Below are 21,073 nucleotides of genomic sequence, written 5' to 3'. Positions count from 1 at the left end.
TGTGGACTGGAAAAGCAGTAACACAGGTGACAGAAACGTGAGCAGTTTAAAAAATTCCTTTGGTACGTTTTGAAAATTAACATCTTTGGCCAAAGAGGAGTGATCCCTTTCAGCAAACTCACCAACTCTCTGCGTGGTTCCTCATACTGTCCTGTGAAAACTCTCCCTCCAGCAAACATTTTTCCCTGTGTCTCACTGTACTCTGTGTCACGGTGGAACATTTACCTGATCAAATCCCCGTGGCTCAACAACGACATGGCCCAACATAATATCAACCTTCCGTGGAAACAGCGGTTTCTGCACTTACCTTTCAGTTCCCTGGGAATGTCCGGTACGGGTCGATGGTCCGGAACACAGCCTGTTCAAATTTATACAATTTGACATGTTTCAATTCTTCAAATTATAAGTATGTAATGTTTGAATCCATAATTAAATTAATCTCTGATACTATCTCACCATGTTCCTGTATTTCTTTCAGTATTTTGTCAAACTTTGGGACACAATTCCGCATTTTCACAAAGGTTTCCCACATCACCCTCCGGGCGCGGGGGCCTTTCTCCAGCACCAGGCTCAGGAGGAGTTTAGAACTGTCCGCCCGCTCTCCCTTATCAGCGAGATCAGAGATTTTCTGTGAAGTGTAACAGTGAACATATTGGGGACTGACAGATTCACACAGAGAATGAGAAGTAAATGATGTGCTCTGTAACGGGATCACACTGAGCAGTCACCCGGACGGGTGCTGATCCTGTCTGGACATGGACTGTACATTCTGAGTGCAGAGCACACGGAGGGACATTCACCGTGAACCTGGTCCACCAGTCAATGAGATCCTGGCTGGTCTGTGACCGCTTCATTGACGTGGCTCCAAATCCATAAATAATTCCTCACTGGATTTGACGGTGTAAAACAGAAATCAGAAAATAACCATCACAGATGAAGAAAGAAGTCAGGAGGGTTTTTATAACAGAGTGAGCAGTCTCAAAGAAGTTGCAGAAAAGATTATGTGATTCATCTCCTCAGTCCGCCAATGTCCAGCATGACAGCGGATTACCGGCTGACACCTGATGCCTTTCCTTTGCCTTTTCCAGTGGAGGTTTATTCAGTGATTACACATTACAACATGACAGTATTCCCCGATTCACACTGTTTGTAGTTACAGATTGTAACACAATCATCTCCACACAGAACAGAACACACTCGAGCTCCTGTGGCATCCAGTAATAATGCCCCAGTTCTCACTGACATCCTGCCGTCACGCTGCACGGTCTTTTCAAAATGAAAATTCTTACCATATTTCCATTTAATCTCCTTTATTGCAACCTCATATAATTGTTCCCTGCTCCCCTCGCTCTGAACATTGAGCTGCCACTGGAGTGTTTACACCTCTTTCAATCATTCCTTCAGATTCACAGCTTTAAGAATTATATATATTTATTTCTGATTTGTTTTTATGCTTTATTATCCGATGAGTGAGAGTTCCGACACCCGTCAGTCCTGTGATGTGTGAAAATTTAAAACCATTCTCCCTCCCACTCACCCGATGTTCCTCTCCGCTGAACTGATACTCGGCCGTTAACGCCAGGCTCACTCCGTGCACCCCTCCTTCCATCGCCTGCTCCAGCCTGTCCCGGTAGAAATCTGTCAACCGCAGCAGCTGGGAATCGTCCCAGCTTGCCAGGAGCTCGGTGATCACTGAGCCTGGACCTGTGAAGCACAATGGCGAAAATTAAGGAAATTACTGACCCCATATTTGGCAGTAACTTTCTCGCTGGAATCTAAAGATCAGCAAACACAGTCCGATATATATATATATATATATATATGGCCGGGGGCAGGAAAGAGGAATGGGCTCAGGCCGGGGGGTGGGGGCGGGGTTGTAGGAGGGGTTATAGTTCCATCTGCTGAAGGCTGTTCTTTTTTATCCCGAAGAATATACAACTCTGTTTGGAAAGGACTTTGATAATTCCTGGGAATATAGTAACCCATCACCATCACTCTCCTGGTACTGCCCATCACTGCCACTTTGCTCTGGGTTACTGTCTGCCTGCCTGGTCAACCCCTTCCTCAGCAAGTCTCTGGGATTTCTCACAAAATGCTGGAGGTACTCAGCAGGTCAGGCAGCATCTATGGAGGAGAATAAACAATCAACATTTCAGGCCAAGGCCCTTTATCGGACTGGAAATGAGGGGACAGAACTTATAGATATTGTCACATCAGTTTCAATTCCTTGTGATCCTGATCGGAAACATCAAACGTTTATTCCTCTCCATGGATGCTGCCTGACCTGCTGAGTTCTGCCAATATTTTGTGTGTCTTTTTGTTGCCCAAAACTTTCAGCATCTGCAGAATGTCTTGTCTTCTGGAGTAACTCGCTATTTTAATGTGCTTCAAAATCTGCTCAAGGAGCAGGAGCAGACGGTAACTGTACTCCTTCCACGTGTGACTGTGTTTCCCCCAGAGATGTTAACTCTCTCTCATCTCCCTGCTCAGTTTTCACAAATATTTTGTGAATTGCCGATATTGCATTAAAATGAGGCGCAGAATCTTCAGAGTGTTTATAAATTAAAATAATTCGCCAACATACCCGTGTCGTTTCCTGATGTTGATGTCACTGGAACTCGTCCACTGCTCGTACCTTGACCCATTTTGGGGACAGGTGTGATTAGTTTTTGCTGCTCTGTAACAAAAAAAAATAACAGGAGGGTCAAACGTTAATTGGGGTTTAAAGAGAACACTGCTTTGTTTTTAAACTGAGGCAAACACTTCCAAATATCTTGGGCCTGTCCACTGAAGCCTTGACATGGCCTGATCCACTGGTGCCCATTCACCCACAGTCCCACAATGTCCATTTTCGATCTCTCCATGGATTGTACACTGCGCCGGGATTCTCTGGGGTATCTACTCACTATATTGCAGGCAAATCCCTTTTAGGAACCAATCTTGTGTCCTGGACCGGGAGTGATGTATCAACAGAATGGCAAGGCAGGTTGAGCAGACAGCGCCCTCTGATTTGGTCCTCCTACCACTGGTGGTGCTATGATGAGTAATGGACAACTGTTGCAGCAGCATGAGTTGAAACATTTCTGCTGAACAATGGGACATCTATTCCTCTCGTCACTGAATTATATATCCCCTGGCATTGGGAATAAATGGTTTGAGTCTATATAGAATCACTCTGACTTCCCGAACAATGCAATGTCACCATTAGCATCATGACATCTTGTCCTGAACCTTGACATTTTCTCCAGCAGGAATTTAAGACCATTATTATCACCTAAACTCAGTCAAGATTTATTTGAACATATCACCTGACTATTACCAGATAGTTACATGGCAGCTTGATAAGCACAATGTAGACCAGCCATACATCCGAAACAGCAAGCTGGAAAAAGAAGCTTTGACATAAATGAAACAAAATGTGGAATTATTCAACAAGATAGTCAGTATGTGAATATTGCAGGTGGAAGACCCTGGATCAGAACTGAGCCTGTGTGTAGGAGCCATGTATCTGTTCTCTTTCTGAATTGTATTCTGCGTGGTTTATTTATTCCATTCATGCACCTCCTCCCCATCTTACCCCATCCCTGATATATTTAGTTGTTTTTTCTCTCTCTGCCTGTTCTCCATCTCCCTCTGGTGCTCCCCTCCCCCTTTCTTTCTCCCTAGGCCTCCCATCCCATGAGCCTTTCCCCTCTCCAGCTCTGTATCACTTTTGCCAATCACCTTTCCAGCTCTTAGCTTCATCCCACCCCCTCTGGACTTTTCCTATCATTTCGCATTTTCACCTCCCCATCCTACTTTCAAATCTCTTACTATCTTTCCTTTCAGTTAGTCCTGATGAAGGGTCTCAGCCCGAAACGTCGACAGTGCTTCTCCCTATAGATGCTGCCTGGCCTGCTGTGTTCCACCAGCATTTTGTGTGTGTTGCTTAAATTTCCGGCATCTGCAGATTTCCTCGTGGTTGTGGTTTATTTATGATGCTTTTTATGGTAACAAGTCACATCACTCAGCATATCAGGCAGCGTCTATGGAGCAGAATAAACAATCAATGTTTCAAACCAAGGCCCTTCATTGGACTGGAAATGAGGGGACAGAAATTCTAGATATTGACACATTAGTTTCAATTCCTTGTGATTATGATCCAAAAAGTCAACTGTTTATTCCTCTCCATGACCTGCTGAGTTCGGCCAATATTTTGTGTGTCTTTTTATTGCCCAAAATTTTCAGCATCTGCAGAATTTCTTGTCTTCTGGAGTAACTCGCTATTTTAATGTGCATCACAATCTGTTAGAGGAGCAGGAGCAGATGGTAAATGTACTCCTTCCACGGGTGACTGTGTTTCCCCCAGAGATGTTAACTCTCTCTCTCTCATCTCTCTGCTCAATTTTCACAAATATTTTGTGAATTGCCTACATTGCATTAAACCCAGATGCAGAATCAGCAGAGTATTTATAAATTAAAATAATTCACCAACATACCCGTATTTTTTCCCGATGGTGACGTCACTGGATCTCCTCCACTGCCGGCACCTTGACTCCTTTTGAGGACACGTGTGATCAGTTTATGCTGCTCTGTAACGAAATAAATAACAGGTGGGTCAAACATTAATTGGCAACATTAGTTGGCAAAAAATCATTAAAATAAATAAAACAAAATACTGGAATTATTCAACAAGATAGTCAGTATGTTAATATTTCAGCTGGGAATCACTGTATCAGAGCTGAGCGTGTGTGTGGGAACCATGTATCTGTTTTTTATCAGCATTGTATTCTGCGTAGCTTAATTATGATTTTTTTATGGTAATTGGTCGCATCAGTGGTGGTGTGGTAAACACAAAGGGAATCAGTTACATATTTGTGCTTTGTTCCGTGCAGTACACAGCTGGGGACTGACGGATGTCATATATTTTGTTATTATCCTCTCAAACACGCTGAACTTATACTTGGTACAGTTCAGTTTCATCGCTTCAAGATTGTATGTTTGCTGATTGCTAATAACTGATCGAATACATATCACTGACATTTGTAACAATCATCACGGGAGCTGAGGGGACGCCATGCAAAAATAACAAATCCGTGAGGTCACCAGCAATGGCAACTTGATTTAGTTAGAATTCACCACTACATTCTGAACAGATGTTTCTCAATCAGCCGATCATTTAAAATATTCCGATGTACCACATTAATACTTTGCTTCATTATTCACAAGTGAAAAAGACTTTGGAAGTTGTGGCGATGACTTACAGCGGACTGAAACACTTGAGTGCATAGACTTTAAGAAAGAGGAGCTTTTGAAAGTCATTAAGTTTGATAAGTCGTCGGGACTGGATGAGATATACCCCAGGCAATTGTGGGAAGCGAGTGAGGAGATTGCTGAGCCTCTGGCAATGATCTTTGCATCATCAATAGGGACGGGAGAAGTACCAAAGGATTGGAAGTTTGCAAACATTGTTCCTTTGTTCAAGAAAGGGAGTAGAGATAACCCGGGAAATTATAGACCAGTGAGTCTTACTTCAGCTGTGGGCAAGTTTTGGAGAAGATCCTGAGAGGCAGGGTTTATGAGCATTTGGAGAGACATGGTCTGATTAGGGATAGTCAGCATGGCTTTGCCGAGGGCAGGTCACGCCTTATGAACCTGATTGAAATCTTTGAGGATGTAAGAAAACACATTGATGAAAATAGAGCAGTGGAAGTACTGTATATGGATTTCAGTAAGAGGTTTGCTAAGGTTCCTCAGGGAAAGCTCATTCAGGAAATAATGAGGTATGGGATCCAAGGAGACATTGCTTCCTGAATCCAGAACTGGCATGCCAACCGAAGGCAAAGGGCAGTTGTAGATGGTTCGTATCATGCATGGATGATGGTGACTAATAGTGTTCCGTTGGGATCTGTTCTAGGACCCCTTCTCTTCGTGATTTTTACAACTGACCCGGATGAGGAAGTTGAAGGATGGGTTAGTAAGTTTGCTGATGACACAAAAGTTGGGAGTGTTGTGGATCGTCTGCTGGGTTGTCAGATGTTACAGTGCAACATCGATAGGGTGCAGAACTGGGCAGAGAAGCGGCAGATGGAGTTCAATACTGATAAGCGTGAAGTGGTTCATTTCCGTAGGTCAAATTTGAAGACAATATAATATTAATGGTAAGTCTCTTGGCAATGTGGAGGATCAGTGAGATCTTGGGGTCTGTGTCGATAGAACGCTTAAAACTGCTGCACACGTTGACAGTGTTGATTTATCAGCCATGGAACTGAGTTCAAGAGCGTGAGATAATGTTACAGCTGTACAAGACCTTGATTAGACTCCACTCGGGAGTACAGTGTTCAGTTCTGGTCACCTCACTACAGGAAACAATATGGATGCTATAGAGAGAGTGCAGAGGAGATTTACAAGGATGTTGTCTGGATTGGGGAGCTTGCCTGATGAGTATAGTTTGACTGAACTTGGTCTTTTCTCCTTGGAGCGATTAAAGATGAGAGGTGACATGACAGAGGTGTATAAGATGAGAGGCTTTGCTTGTGTCGATAGCCAGAGGCTTTTCCCAGGGTTGAATTGCCTAACAAGAGGGAGCATAGTATTATGGCGCTTGGAAGTAGTTACAAGGGAGACGTTAGGGGTAGGTTTTCCACACAGTGGTGGGTGGGTGGAATGCACTGGCAGCGACGGTGGTAGAGGTGGATACAATGCGGTCTTTTAAGATCGGTAAATGGAGCTATAATGAAGAAAAAAAAATCAAGGGCTATGCAGCAAGGAAATCTAGCCAATTTCTAGAGTAGATTACATGGTCGGCACAACATTGTGGGCTGAAAGGCCTGTAATGTGCTGTAGATTTCTGTGTTCTTTACATTTGACCTACCGAGATGGCAAGATGATCATCACTAATCAAATCTCACTGATCATCACTAATCAAATCTCACTGATCATCACTAATCAAATCAGGTCCTGTTGAATTTGTTAACAAGTGAGCAAGTACTGGAAGATACAGGTACAGAGACACTCTGGCGTGTAGCAGCATCACAGGCAAGTACATTCAGATAACACACGGAACAGCAATTATACAATTTTGTGTCACTAACAATATGCCTGAGTTTTCCCGCCTCTACTCGCCACCACCCTGGGCTCAGTCATTTCAAAAGACGAGCCCCTCATGTCCCCTCCCCACTGTCAACGGGCTCCTTCCCGCATCCTGCTCCTTGATTCCCCACTGGGACAAACATCCTCGCAGACTCCGTCCTATCCAAACCCTCGCACCATATTTATCAGCTCAGTTAATTCCATCTCCCTCCTCTTTCTGCCAGGATCCTTCCTTCCCTAGGGAACCGGTATGAACCGACGGGCCAAGTGGTCTCCTCCTAACTCTCAGCGATACATCAGACACCGGCTGCAGAAGCTACTTCAGAAACACCCCCAACTTACCTTGGAGGGAAATGGAAATAATTCAAAAAGAGGAACATTTACTTTGAGATTTGTTCTGCTTTGATGTGGAGCTTGTAGCGGGAGCGTGAGAGGGATCCAGCGGGGGTAACGCCCTCAGCATATCTGCCTCCATTATTGGGTGTAACCAGTGATTGACATCGTTTCTCACCAATGGGAAGAGAGTAACGCCTCTGTTGACTATGGGATGGGGTGGGTGGGTCAGGTAATTGCTACTTCAGCTGTTAAAGTTCAACCGTCCCAGCGCCAGTGTGATGTAAGGAACTGCACACCTAACGTCATATCCTGGTGTGGGGAACCCACACGTGACATCAGGCATGTGAGGCTGCAGAATGATATCAGACATAATGTGGCGATTGTGACATCGGGCATGTGGGGCCACAGAGTGAAGTCAGATCCCGGTGTGGTGAACCCACACATGTCAGCAGGCATGTGGGATGGGCAGTGTGACGTTAGTTGCTGGTGTGGGGTACCCACATGTGATAGCAGGCATGTGGGGACGCAAAGTGGTCACGTGTGGGTGATAACTTATTTCAAAAGCTGTTTACTGGACGTTTTTAATGATTTCACAGGGACAATGAAGGAAACTTAACAAGTTTCATCACTGAATCCAGCAATGTATCAGGTAAAGACCCCGGCTACATGCCCGGCTTTGCCGTGTTGTTGATGGAGTGGCCAGCGTGGCCTTTGTCTTGAGTTGGGTCACAAAACCACAAATGTTTCTGGGGAGGACTTTCAGGTTGACTTGTTTTGGGGTGGTGCAGTCAGTGCAGTATCCTGCTGTTTACTAATTTCATAACGAATGGTTTTATTGATGTAAACCGGAATTGCCAGAAGTGTAAACACAGATTCATATCAGTTAACAGAAGACTTCACATCACTGCAGTCTATGATTCCTGGTAAACTAAACACCCTGACAATGTGGACCACAGATACTCCTTCCGCAAAGTCAGTGTATCATTCAAACAGTTGATCGCTGATGAGAGGAATTATATTTGTTGGTTAGTGAAGTACACCCAGATATAGTTGGATGGTGTTGATGTGAAGTTCAGGGATGACAGCCGAACTCTTTTCCGTCCATCTGACCTCTGGAGGTGCTACGGGGACCTCCTGCAAATCGCAGCAAAGCGTCGACTCGAGCTGATGTCGGTAGTTTTCCTGTTCAGGCAGCAGTGAGGAAGGGGCTGATCCCAGGTTTGCATAAATTGAGCGTCGGCTGCAGTGGAAGTGGCAGGGACCAAGCGGGTGGCTGGAGAGTCCAGGCTGTCTGGTCTTGCAGCTCTGGTTTTAGTTTTATACCCAAGCTGAGACTATGGGATCAATTAGTTGTGGTTCCCCAAGCTGGGAGGGAGGATGTGGGTGATGTGGATCAGTCTACGTGTGCGGGTGTGGGGTAAACGGTGGAAAAGCTTTGGGGCCATTAGCGGGATGGAGGCAGCTTGGGGATGTGGGTTACCAGATGCAGCGTGACCCAGAAGGATAGGTACCAGGATAAATTAAATCGTAAACAAGGGAGGAGATGGTCCATTGAATCAGACTGGATACGTGACCTTTCAGGATGTAACAATTCTCTTTTCATATTAATTACTGACTAGTCTTCCTGAACATTGTGTTTGTGACTGAGCCCCAGTGTCTGGGTGCAGCTGAATCGTAGGAAGCAGAGGGTGATTGTGAGAGGTTGTCTATTGGACTCGAGGCCAGTGCCTAAGTGATGTTCCCCAGGGTTACACCTATTGTCACTTGTCACTTATATCAATCATTTGGTTGGGAATATATAGGGTATAGGTAGTAAGTTTGAACATGGAAGATTGAAATCTACAGCACATTACAGGTCCTTCGGCCCACAAGTTTCTGCCGACCATGTAACCTACTCTAAACATTGTCTAGAATAACACTATTTTTTTGAGCTCCAGGTACACATCTAACAGACCCTACTGCATCCGCCCATTACGCCGTCGCCAGCAATGGACTCCACACGCAACACTCTCCGTGTGAAAAATTCCCCTGACATCCCGTCTCTACGGACGTCCAAGTACCTTAAAAATATGCCCTCGTGTCATTCATTTCAGCCCTAGGAAAAAGCCTCTGGTTATCCACACGACCAATGCCTCTCATCATTTTATACACATCTATCAGGTTACCTTTTATCCTCCGTCACTCCAACGAAAAAGTGCCAAGCATGTTTGCAGCAAGTAAGTTCAAAGAATTACTTTTTTTGAAAGATCTTATGTATAAACTCTCCCCTTTGTCTCCATCTCCCCACTCAGAAGTGAGTAAAAGCTACTTCACAAGATGCAAGACCTTGAAATGAGCAAACACTGAGGGAATGTTAGTGACTTTAAAGAGCTTTGATACCAGGAGCACATTAGCAGATCTGGAGTGATAGAAACTGGATTTGACAAAAGCATAATTGGTACTTCTGAGCACAGTCAGTCTCAGTCCAATTACTTCCTACCTTCCTTTGTACAGGTATGTAATGTCTAAAGGACCAGTGTTTGAGTGAATGAGACTCACCAATCTTTCTCCTGACTGAATCAATAGAAACTCTATGTCAGATGGGTTCTCTCCAGTCGGTGTTCTCAATCCTCGGGCTGGTTCACTTGTTGCTGTTCCCTCGTCTACAGTTCTGGTTCGCTTCCAGTTGTGAGCTTTTCTTCCAATGAATCTCTCACCGCAGGTCTAACTTTAACCAGAGAGATAATGAAGCACATTAACAATGCAAAAGAGAACAAAACATTACTGTTCAATGTTCTGTTACGTACCCCGTAACTGGTCTGTCTCATTTGTGGAAGCACAAGCTTTCTGCACAACCACACCACCTACCACAGGACTGGTGGCTATATCTGAGGATTCAGGGTTAGAACTTACCTCTACCTGGATTCCCACCCCATCCTGGGACTCCCCCGCATCTACATTACCTGGCCTCTTGGGGAAACATTCCCTTCTCCTCTTCAAGCCGGAGGATCACACAGGTGCAGGATTCACCGATGCGGCGGCTCCCTCCGCTTCCAACAACCCGTCCGACTGTGCACTTCCCCGAGCCTCTCGCACCACTTCTGTGCAAATGGGCGTGAGCTCTGCGGTCTCGACGGCCGACTTTTTAATGTGTTTGGATTTCTTCCTCGCCTTCCTTACCCGCACAGGCTCCACCCCGTCCCTCACCTGAACCTCCCTGCATGTAACCTCAAGATCCCCCACCTGAACAACAGGGGCAGGAACAGGAACTGAAACAGACGTAGGAGTAGGGGTAGGGGTAAGGGCAGGGGTAGGCGCAGGAATAGGATGAGAGGCAGAGGTAGCTGGGGCGCTGGTGCCCGAAGTGGACTCCCTGGGTTTTCGAGTGCTAGGACAGTCCCTCCGAACGAGTCCCACTTCCCTACACGCATGGCATCGTGGGCGCTCAGTGTTCCAAAAGACCTGATAGTCTACCCTCTCGTGCCGGACTTTAAACTCGCCCTCAACATCGTCCTCCCTTTCCAGCTGCATGAATATCTGACGCCGGAAAGAGATTACGTAGTGGAGGATGCGGCTCTTAAACTTGTGCTAGATGGCAGTTATCTCTGACCCTACTTATCCCAAGCGTGCTAGTGCGGGAAGAAATTCTTCGTTGGAATGAAAGGCTTAACGTGACCGAGGACGATTCGTTGCGTGGGAGCTGTCACCAGCTCCATCTGTAAAAAGATGTTTTACACCGTGTACCTCCTGCTAAGAGCCAAAAGCACCAGCACCTTTCTCCAGATAAAACTCTGCCTTCCCGAATTCTTTCGCAGTGTCTAGAATACCATCTCGCCCCAACAAGTCCTCCATGGCCTCCGCGCACTTTTCCAGAGTAATTCCAGGACGCGAAATACAATGCACCCGCTATTTACTTTCACGTACCGAAACAGGTCGTTGTCCGAGGCTGGAGAGGCAGCCGCCTTTGCATAACTCCCCGAATGCCTGCGACTCCCTGTAGACCGGTCCGGCTCGTTGCTTCTGTGTCCGAATCGAGAATTATACGGCGGTGCCGGTTATAAAGTCCAGGGGCGAGGAGAGCAACTGGACTTAAAAGTTTGTACTCGACAGTTCCTTGCTGGCTCGGCACCAGAAATTCTAACGCCAGGAAAGGCTCCGTCGGTCCTCCCAGGCCATGAGAAGTCGAGCCGTCTCAAAAGATGGTCCGGCTCCTACACCAAACGCGAATCACGACAAAGGAGGTGGGACGTTGTCGCTATGTCAGTTGAGGATTAACGTCATTTGTTTCTCTCTTTTTGGAGCGGAACGGCTTCCCGGCGAGCTTCCAGCAACCGCAGCTGGGAGCTATGCTTTTAGCAGCCGCCAAAAAAAACAGTCCAAACTGGCAGGAAAACTCCAAACGACGCCTCCACACTGAAACAGCCACTCAGTCACATGTTCAAGAGACATTTCGAACCACCTGCAAAGTAACTTCACAAACTTTAAGCTGCAGGTTTTCTCGTTTTCTCCCAGCACAATGACAACAGCTTAACTCTGTGTCTCTACCCGGGAGTGTGTGGAGGGAGCTTCACCTTGTGTCAGATCCAGGGAGTGTGTGTATCATCCCGCGAGTAGTTGATGGAACGGTGTGGAGGGAGCAGTATAGTGTGTCTGACACCAAGATTGTGCGCTGGGACGCTGATAGTGTGTGATGGGTTGGAGCGAAGGGAGCTTCAGTCTGTGTTTCACCTGGAGAATGTGTGTTTGTACCGTGCAAAGGGAGCTTCGCTCTGTGTTTTATCCGGAGAGTTTGTGATAAAATGGTGTGGACGGAGCTTCACCTGCCGTCTGATCCTGGGATTTGGTGATGGTATAGTGTGCTGGTAGCTTCACACCATGTCTGACTTGGAGTGTGTGTGATCGTATGGTGTTGAGGGAGCTTCACTTTGTGTGTCTCATCTGGTGTTCACACGGACACTCTCAGTCCGGGTCTGGGTTCCTGCAGAGATCTCAGTTCCTTCCCCCCGGTCTCAGTGAACCAATTGTGCCCCAGCCTAAAACAGATCAGCGAATAAAGATTAAATAAACAGATTACACAACAGTGTCAGTAACAGGGGACTGGGGTTAATGTTTCAACAACACTCACAGACAAATATCACCAGAAAACCCGCGGATCCGCTGATATTTTATCACATTGAACATTAACACAAACACTCACTCGATCCGCTCCAGACTCGGGAGGGTCAATATGAGGCGGCGGAGAGCGGGGACAGATCGGTCTGTCAGCGAGTTTGATCTCAGGTTCAGCTCCGTCAGTGATGGGTTTGTACTGAGAGCGGAGACGATATCCTCGGCACCAGAATCTGTGAGACCGACATCGTACAGCCTGGAGATGAGAGTGAGTGAGGGTGAAGTACACAGAGAGACAGGCGACGGGACAAATCCCCAGTGTTTATCAGTAACACAATTACTGATCGCATTATTGTTCAGTGTCAGACACCCAGTGACTGTAAACACAATCTACCACAGTCTGGTACTTACCCCAGTTTCTGTATTTTACACTCCGGATTCCTCAGAGCCGCAGACAACAGTTTCACTCCTGAATCTCCCAGTTTATTATCACTCAGGTCCAGCTCCGTCAGTGATGGGTTTGTAGTGAGAGCGGAGGCGAGATCCTCGGCACCAGAATTTGTGAGGCAGACATGGTCCAGCCTGGAGATGAGAGAGAGTGAGGGTGAAAGACACAGAGAGACAGGAGACGGTACAAATCCCCAGTGTTTATCAGTAACACATTTACTGATCACATTAATGTTCGTTGTCAGACACCCAGTGATTGTAAACACAATCTCCCACAGTCTGGTACTTACCACAGTTTCTGTATTTTACACTCCGGGTTGCTCAGAGCCGCAGACACCAGTTTCACTCCTGAATCTCCCAGGTTATTTTCACTTAGGTCCAGCTCCGTCAATGATGGGTTTGTACTGAGAGCGGAGACAAGATCCTCGGCACCAGAATCTGTGAGACCGACATTGCCCAGCCTGGAGATGGAAAGGAGTGAGTGTGAAGGAGACAGAGAGACAGGAGATGGTATAAACCAGCAGGGTTGATCCGTAACACAATTACTGATCACATCAATGTTCAATCTATTACGTACCCTGTAACGGGTTAAAAAAGGACCTGAAGAAATGGACACACCTGGAGTCTGAATCTTCAGTTATAAACTCTATTTTGTTAGTAACTACGTGAATAAAGTAATACAAAACAAGATGATAAACAGATTAGCAGAGTTTATGCACATATATAAGTGAGTAAATAAAGTTCCCAAGCTTCCCAGCTCAGGTGATTGGGTGCTGCAGCCTTACGTTGGTGTAGTAAGTAATAAATCCCCTTCAACACACTTTGTAACATGACAGCCCACTCATCTATCGGCCATTTCCGTCTCTGGGCCACCTTTTCTAAATGTAGGAAATACCGGTCGACCTCAGCTTCATCAAGTGGTGGTACTAACTTAATTTCTTTGTTGATGTTAAACGGTACCACCAGCTCCTTACCCCTACCTGACGCTTGATCGTGTCGCTCCCACATCCCCCTCTCGAACTGTCTCTGTTTTTCTGCCTCTTCAGCCTCGAGCTGTTTTAATTTCAACTCACACTTATACTTCAGTTTTGCTAACTGAAGGTGAACCTCAGTCTCAATAAGTACTTTACCTTCAGCAAACATTTCCAACACCTCCTCTTCAAATTCCCCCTCGGCTAGATAATGCTGTGCTATTAACAGCTGTATCTGAGCCTTCTTCATGCGAGTGGTGACCTTAACCTCTAACTTAGAAGCAATTTCCTACAGTACATCCCTCATAGCATCATCCGACGCCTCCAAACTCCATTTCTGCTGATAATCCTCTCACACAAATCGAAAGGGAATTTCCCCAATCAAATCAGCTAGTCAATCAAGCCCCCAACAAATTTTAGAATGGCTCCCACCAATTTGTTCATATACGGAAGCAGGCCCCAATTTTGCCTCTTCCCCAGAACCAGCAGAAATGGACAAACCTGGAGTCTGAGTCTACCGTTATAACCTCTATTTTATTAGTAACTACGTGAATAAAGTAATATAAGACAAGATAAAGTAAACAGATTAGCAGAGTAAATGCATTTATAAGTGACTAAATGAAGATCCCAAGCTTCCCAGCTCAGGTGGGTAGATGATACAGTCTTATGTTGGTATAGTAAGTAACTAGTCCAGTTCTGTAATTTGATTTGAGTAGAGTTGAAGAGAGAGAAGGTCTTGTTTTGTCTTCTCAGTGCCGATGCCGATCCTGGACGTCGTTCTCCTGCTCCCAAAACTTACAGTCACCCACTTGTTACCACAAAAAGAGGACCGTTTTCCACGGTAGCGTTGTCAACACGGGCGAGGGTTAAACACACCGATAGTGTTCCACCGGTCACTCGTTTGTCCACACTGTGAGCAAAAACCCAACCTTGTCGTGGGCACTCAGAGCTCATCAGTGTCTTCATTGTCTCTGGCGTGTCGTCTGTCTCTTAAAAAGCCAACTGACCTTGCATATATCACAAATGCAGAATACGAGCTGTTCATCATATAACTCCGCTTTACAGTTTGCAAGACACCTCGTTGTCTTTCGCTCTCTCCGTTGCTCACTCCCTGCTGAAATAACACACAATCTGTTCGCACCCTCTCTCTCTTTGTAAAGGAACAGTCCTCTTCAGATCTCGACTCGAGTGTCAGACACACAGTGATTGTAAACACAATCTCCCATAGTCTTTTACTTACCGCAGTTTCTGTATTTTACACCCCGGGTTCCTCAGAGCCGCAGACACCAGTTTCACTCCTGCATCTCCCAGTTCATTCCATCCAAGTCTAAACACAAACAGACAAATTGATGAACAAAGTGATTCAAACCGTGGGCGTGAGGGAATTTCTCTCACTTGGATATTTCAGGAAACATTAAACCCTTCAGTAAATCACTGATCGGAGTTCCCATCACTGTCAATGTCCCTCACTGACCAGCTCCAGGGTATTCACCGAATGTCAGTAATTCAGTCTGTCGGAGTGACCCTGTAATCTCCACATTCCCCGATGGTTAGAAAAGTGTTCCTGATGTGAGAAGGTGAGAGGGGCAGGGATGAAGGATGGGAGAAAGTTCCAAAGTGAGGAAGATTTGTGAATGGAAAAATGTTAGTGGAAGATAGTGGAAGGCACTCAGCTGAGCTGAAGGGATAGAAAGACTGAACCTGCAGGGGGAAGGGAAATGGGGAAGGTAGATCTCACAGGAGGAAGGGGAATGGGGAAGAGATCAAACATGGGGAAGGTCGATGGGGAAGAAAAGCTAGAGGAGGAAGGGGGATGGGGAAGAGAGATCACACAAGATGAAGGGGGAAGGGGAAGAGAGATCCCACAGGAGGAAGGGGGATGGGGAAGAGAGATCCCACAGGAGGAAGGGAGATGAGGAAGAGGGATCCCACAGGAGGAAGGGAGATGGGGAAGAGAGATCCCACAGGAGGAAGGGGCATGAGGATGAGAGATCCCACAGGAGGAAGGGGGATGGAGATGAGAGATCCCACAGGAGGAAGGGGGATGGGGTAGAGATCTCACTGGAGGAAGTGGGATGGGGATGAGAGATCCCACAGGAGGAAGGGGGATGGGGATGAGAGATCCCACAGGAGGAAGGGGGATGGGGATGAGAGATCTCACTGGAGGAAGGTCGATGGGGATGATAGATCCGACAGGACGATAGGGGATCGGGATGACAGGTCCCACAGGAGGATGCTGATGTGAAAAGATAATCCCACTATATGAGGGGATGCAAAAATAGATTGCTCATTAGGGTGTCCCTTAATTATGGCCCAACACTGGGATAGGAGATGCGTCCATTGGTTCTGGATATCTGGACGTGAGGAAGGGTGATGGGGAAGAAAGGTCCCACAGGACGAAGGGGAATGAGGATGGGAAGTCCTACAGCAGTATACCGATGGGAAAAGATAATCCAATAAGATGAGATTATCCAGAAATAGATTGTAAGGGAGGGGTGGGTCTGAACTGAGGCCCACAGTTGGGAGAGGAGTTGCACCCATGGGGTCTGGGTATCTGGTAGTGAGCACAGTCACACAGGTGGACTGATGGTGATAGTCACACACGGGGAAGGGCAGGGAAGGACAATCTCACAATGGTATTTCTTTCCTTCTCATTGGAACAGTCTGCTGACGGTCTCTTGTCCCTCACCGGGAAGGGAGTGTGAATATCTGACCCACCTGCTGCAGTCAGTGTCGGTCTGGGTGTCAGTAAAAGTGAGAAGGAACATTGTCAATGGACGTGTCACAAGCAGCGAGAAACACGGCCATTCCTGTGATTCACTACCATTAAACCAATGGCTGTTGTTCACTGATTTGATGAAGCCTCCAATATCCCTTCACAAGGAATCACAGAACCCTCCCGTCCTTGGGGAATTACTGACCGATACCCTGGTCATTTGGCTCAATTCTTCACCATCTGATTTACTACAGTTTTACTCAAAATCCCTTTAAATTGAAACAACACAATGGAACAGTTTCACAGTTCAGAGTGAGAGATAAATCAGGTTACCTCAACTCCTGGCACTTGTGCAGCCCGGGTCCCAGCCGCTGGATTCCTTCACACTGAACGTGGCAGTTCCCCAGGTCGAGGTATTTTATTGTATCACAGTGTCCGATGGCATGAGACAGGACCGCGCAGTCAATCGGGGTCAGTGTCATTCCACTGAAAGAAAGTGTTTCCACAGATTCCAGTGCGGCCTGAGCCAGTCCATGATTCTGTGACTCAAACAGGTAGTGCATTGTGTTCAGGAGGCTCCTTTTACCAGCTTCACTCTCTGTGTTTCCAGTCTGGCGTTTAACCTCTTCCTTCACCCAGTCAATCACCCGGCAGGTTGTTTCATGAGGAAATGGACCCAAAAACTCCTCCAGGCCCCGAGCTGTCATTGGGTTGGAGAGACCAGCAACAAAACGGAGAAATACCTCATATCGTCCATCTGTCGTGTTGTGGGCTCCAGTGAGGAATTTCAGGATATTCCCGGAATGCGGATTCAGGAATTGTGCAACTGCAGCTACAAACTCTTGTATAGTGAGGTGTGGGAATGTGTACACCACGCTCCGGGCAGAATCATCTCTGTCCAAAAGCTCCATCAGGAACCCGGACAGGAACTGGGAAGGCCGTAGATTGTAGTTGATCAAATCTCCATCTGTAAACACAATCTTCTCCTCGGACACTCCTTTGAAGGCCATCTGACCAACCCTGAGTAACACATCACGGGGGTTCTCAACCTCTCGGCCGTGGTTTTTCAGGATGTTGTAAATATAGTAGGAGTACAGTTGGGTGATGGTCTTGGGAACTCGCTGTGGTTCCCTGACTCTTTGTGTGAAGAAGGGGCCCAGTGCCAGTGCGAGGATCCAGCAGTAGCAGGGGTTGTAGCTCATGGTGTACAGGATCTCATTCTCCTCCACGTGTTTGAAAACAGCTGCTGCCACCGTCTGATCTTCAAAATACCTGATGAAATATTCCTTCCGTTCCTCACCAACAAATCCCAGGATTTCAGCCCGGACACTGATCTCAGCCTTTTCCAATAAATGTAACGCAGTGGGCCGGGTGGTCACCAGCACTGAACACCCTGGGAGCAGCTTACCCTGGATTAAACTGTACACAATGTCAGACACTTCACACCACCACTCGGGATCTGGGCATTGGTGCTTGGGTTCTGTATCTCTCCGGCTGTCTGCAAAATCGATTCTGTGCTTGAATTCATCCAAACCATCAAATATAAACAGCAATCCCTCTGGGTTCTTCCAGACCTCTCCCAGGATATTCCCAAAGTAAGGATATTGATCCAGAATCAGTTCCCTCAGATTCGTTCGTCCGTTAATGGAGTTTAAATCCCGGAATTTGAAACTGAAGACAAACTGGAACTGTTGGTATATTTTCCCCGTGGCCCAGTCATAAACAATATTTTGTACCATTATTGTTTTCCCGATCCCCGGGGCTCCAGCCACTACTGCCGAACTCCCAGATTTGGATTTAACCCGGCAAAAGCTGCTCTGGAATAACTGATCAGTCCGGATTTTTTCCAGCTCTCGACGGAGATATTTCACTCTCAATTCTTCATGGTCTCTGCCTCTTGCCAGCAGCTCCCGTTCCACCAGTCTCCGATCTCGAACAGTAGAAATGACCGTGAGCTCAGCGTATCGATCAACCAGCTGGAAAACTTTCACCTTCTCCCTCATCAGGATTGTGTTCACTCTCAGTGTTTCAGTTTGTGCCCGCAGAGTCCCCTTGTGTTTCTGTTGAACATCTTCCATGGAAACAGACAGTGGACAAACTGTTAGATATCACAACTCAGAACTCAGTATTTAAGTACACAAGAGTTAGCTCAAAGTTATTGCATTGATTGGATTCATCAATAGATGTTTGTACAGTAAAGTAAATTCGATTAACAGACCCCAATCTGGACAAAGAGGTGCGGTCTAGATAATCACCAAATCATCACATTTCCATAATAATTCTGCAATGAAGATGAGTATTTCCCTGGTAGTTTACTGACCCCCGATTGTTCCGTACTGGTCAAACTCCCGCTACTGCCACAGCTATCATTGTTCTTGTGGAAGAAATTTGAAAATCTAGTGGTGATGTGGCTATGGAGATAGATAAAAGTATAGTGGTCAATTTGTCAAAGAATGTGGTCGGGATATCACTGCTCCCCCTCCCCTCTCACCAACACAAATTCAAAATAGAAAGAAGTATCTTTGTTGATCAAAACGTGCACTGTGAGGTGGGTGACGGTTGGGGGTGAAAATGTGTCTTGTTCAGGAGATTGAGATATTCAGCATTTTGACATAAAACACAGACAATTTCCTACATTCCATCATCACAGAGGCTGCTTAGCTCACTATGCTCCGTCAGAAAATGGTTTGAAATAGCAGATCTGCAGTGTCCTGTCTGTTAAAGAGTATGTGTTGAAAATACGCAACAGTTTCAATATTTAAGATACACAAGTGTAAAGGAGAAGGAAATAATTGTTATTCTGGATCTGATGTAGCACAAAAACGCGATGAAAAACAACATAAATATAAATACATGCGATACAGGACTCAATCTGATCTCAGGTGGCCTTGACAGAAAATTTAAGAATCGTGCTGGATGTGGGGTAGGGTTTGTTAGTTGTGGAGGTGTGGCTTAGTCGTTGGAGGTGTTGATCAGTCTTACTGCTTGAGGAAAATAACTGATTTTGTGTCTGGTGGTCCTGCTGTGGATGCTACGTAGCTTCCTCCCTCATGGGAGAGGGGCAAACAGCCCATAGGCAGGATAGGCGGGATCTTTCCTGAAGCTCCTGTCCCTTTCCCGGAGCCTTTCTGTATATACGTCACTGATGGAAGGTAGGCTGTGGGTGCCGGTGATGCGTTGAGCAATTTTAACTACCCGTTGTAGAGCCTTCCAGTCCGCCACAGTTACGCAGCGTGTTGGCCTGTCCTCTGCAGCACAGCTGTAGAAGGACGGTAGTGTAGATGTGAGTACAGGTCAGACAACGTCTGTGGAAAGGGGAGGAAGGGGAGATGCTACTCGTCTATGACTTTAAATACAAGTTTAAAAACCATGTCGATTACAGGTCGGGTGATGAAGAGAGCAGAGACCGAGGAATTTCGGTAGCAGGTGGTTCAGGATTTCAGCTGTCGTAGGACCTGCATAGAACACAGAACAGCACAGGAATAGGCCCTTCGGCCCACAACGTTGGTGCCAGCATGATGCCACATTAAACTCATCCCCCTGCCTCTGGAGGTAACTATTTCCCCCATTCCCTGAATCTCTCCCTGGAAGAAAGTTGCAGGCAACTGCCACTCTGTGTAAAAGAAAATTCACTGTACATTTTCCCCCATCTCACCCGATAACCTATATTATCTGATATATCTTCACCGGAAACGCTATGACTATCTTCACCTCTCGATCTTATTACCCAATATATCAACACTTCGCACTTCATATAAAATAATCCAAGTTTGTCTATCCACTCCTTCAAGTCAATGCCCTGTAATCTGCAATGAGAGTTGCATTTCTCTTCAGCAGCCACTGAAGCCTTCGCACCTTTCCTGTAATGGGAGACAGAATTGCACCAATAATCCAAGTGCAGTCAAACCGAAGTTTTATACAGCTATGACATTAAGATTCACATTCAGAGTGCCATGGACATGGACATCAAGATCCGTCTAGACATGAAAGTTGTCAGGGTCAGGAACGTTACTCTATACCTTACCCCATACATTTGATCTCCTGAATTGCAACAACTCGCACTTCTCTGGATTAAACTCCATCTGATATTTGATATCTGATATTTCTCCTTCCGTATCTGCAACTGATCGATATGCCGATGGATTTTTCTTGACACGCCTCTTCACTCTCCACAGCTCAGTGTCTCACTTCAGCATCATTAACCTCATCTCTCCTTTCCAGTCTAAATTTACAAAATTTCCCGTCAAGATCCACAGGTACAGGGACTGCCATCGTTGAATTTAATCCCCTTTGGAACATGTCGGACCTAAATTCTGATCAGCTGATATTTAATCGACCCCACATGCCAGATAGGGATTTGTCCAACAACAGCTGCTCTCAATCTAACCCTTTGCCATTTAATATGTCTTCTTCCAAGTTATCTTTCCCACACCCAATACTGCAC

The 21,073-nt window shown here is 46.2% G+C and overlaps 3 protein-coding genes across 3 annotated transcripts in view; all 3 read right to left on the bottom strand.

Moving 5' to 3' along the window:
- LOC140724415 (NACHT, LRR and PYD domains-containing protein 3-like) overlaps positions 1-21,073 on the bottom strand; it is a 130,759-nt gene that overhangs the window by 7,573 nt on the left and 102,113 nt on the right. The window lies entirely within an intron of this gene.
- On the bottom strand, positions 12,318-17,711 carry LOC140724414 (NACHT, LRR and PYD domains-containing protein 3-like). The gene is made up of 6 exons (XM_073038863.1): positions 16,963-17,711; positions 15,154-15,240; positions 13,233-13,403; positions 12,907-13,077; positions 12,584-12,751; positions 12,318-12,419 (listed from the first exon to the last, which is right to left on the bottom strand). The coding sequence occupies exons 1-6, from the start codon at positions 17,637-17,639 to the stop codon at positions 12,332-12,334; spliced, it is 1,362 nt and encodes a 453-aa protein (XP_072894964.1). The 5' UTR covers positions 17,640-17,711; the 3' UTR covers positions 12,318-12,331.
- LOC140724413 (uncharacterized) overlaps positions 17,828-21,073 on the bottom strand; it is a 32,614-nt gene continuing 29,368 nt past the window's right edge. The window contains exons 8-9 of the mRNA XM_073038862.1: positions 18,204-18,700; positions 17,828-17,872 (exon numbers count right to left, since the gene is read on the bottom strand). Of these exons, the coding sequence (XP_072894963.1) occupies positions 17,828-17,872; positions 18,204-18,700 (542 nt within the window). The remainder of the gene's footprint in view (positions 17,873-18,203; positions 18,701-21,073) is intronic.

Source organism: Hemitrygon akajei, unplaced genomic scaffold (assembly GCF_048418815.1).
Source record: "Hemitrygon akajei unplaced genomic scaffold, sHemAka1.3 Scf000208, whole genome shotgun sequence".
Lineage (NCBI taxonomy): Eukaryota > Metazoa > Chordata > Chondrichthyes > Myliobatiformes > Dasyatidae > Hemitrygon > Hemitrygon akajei.
Note: the sequence above shows the minus strand (reverse complement) of the source record. Positions and strands in the feature narration are given on the sequence as shown.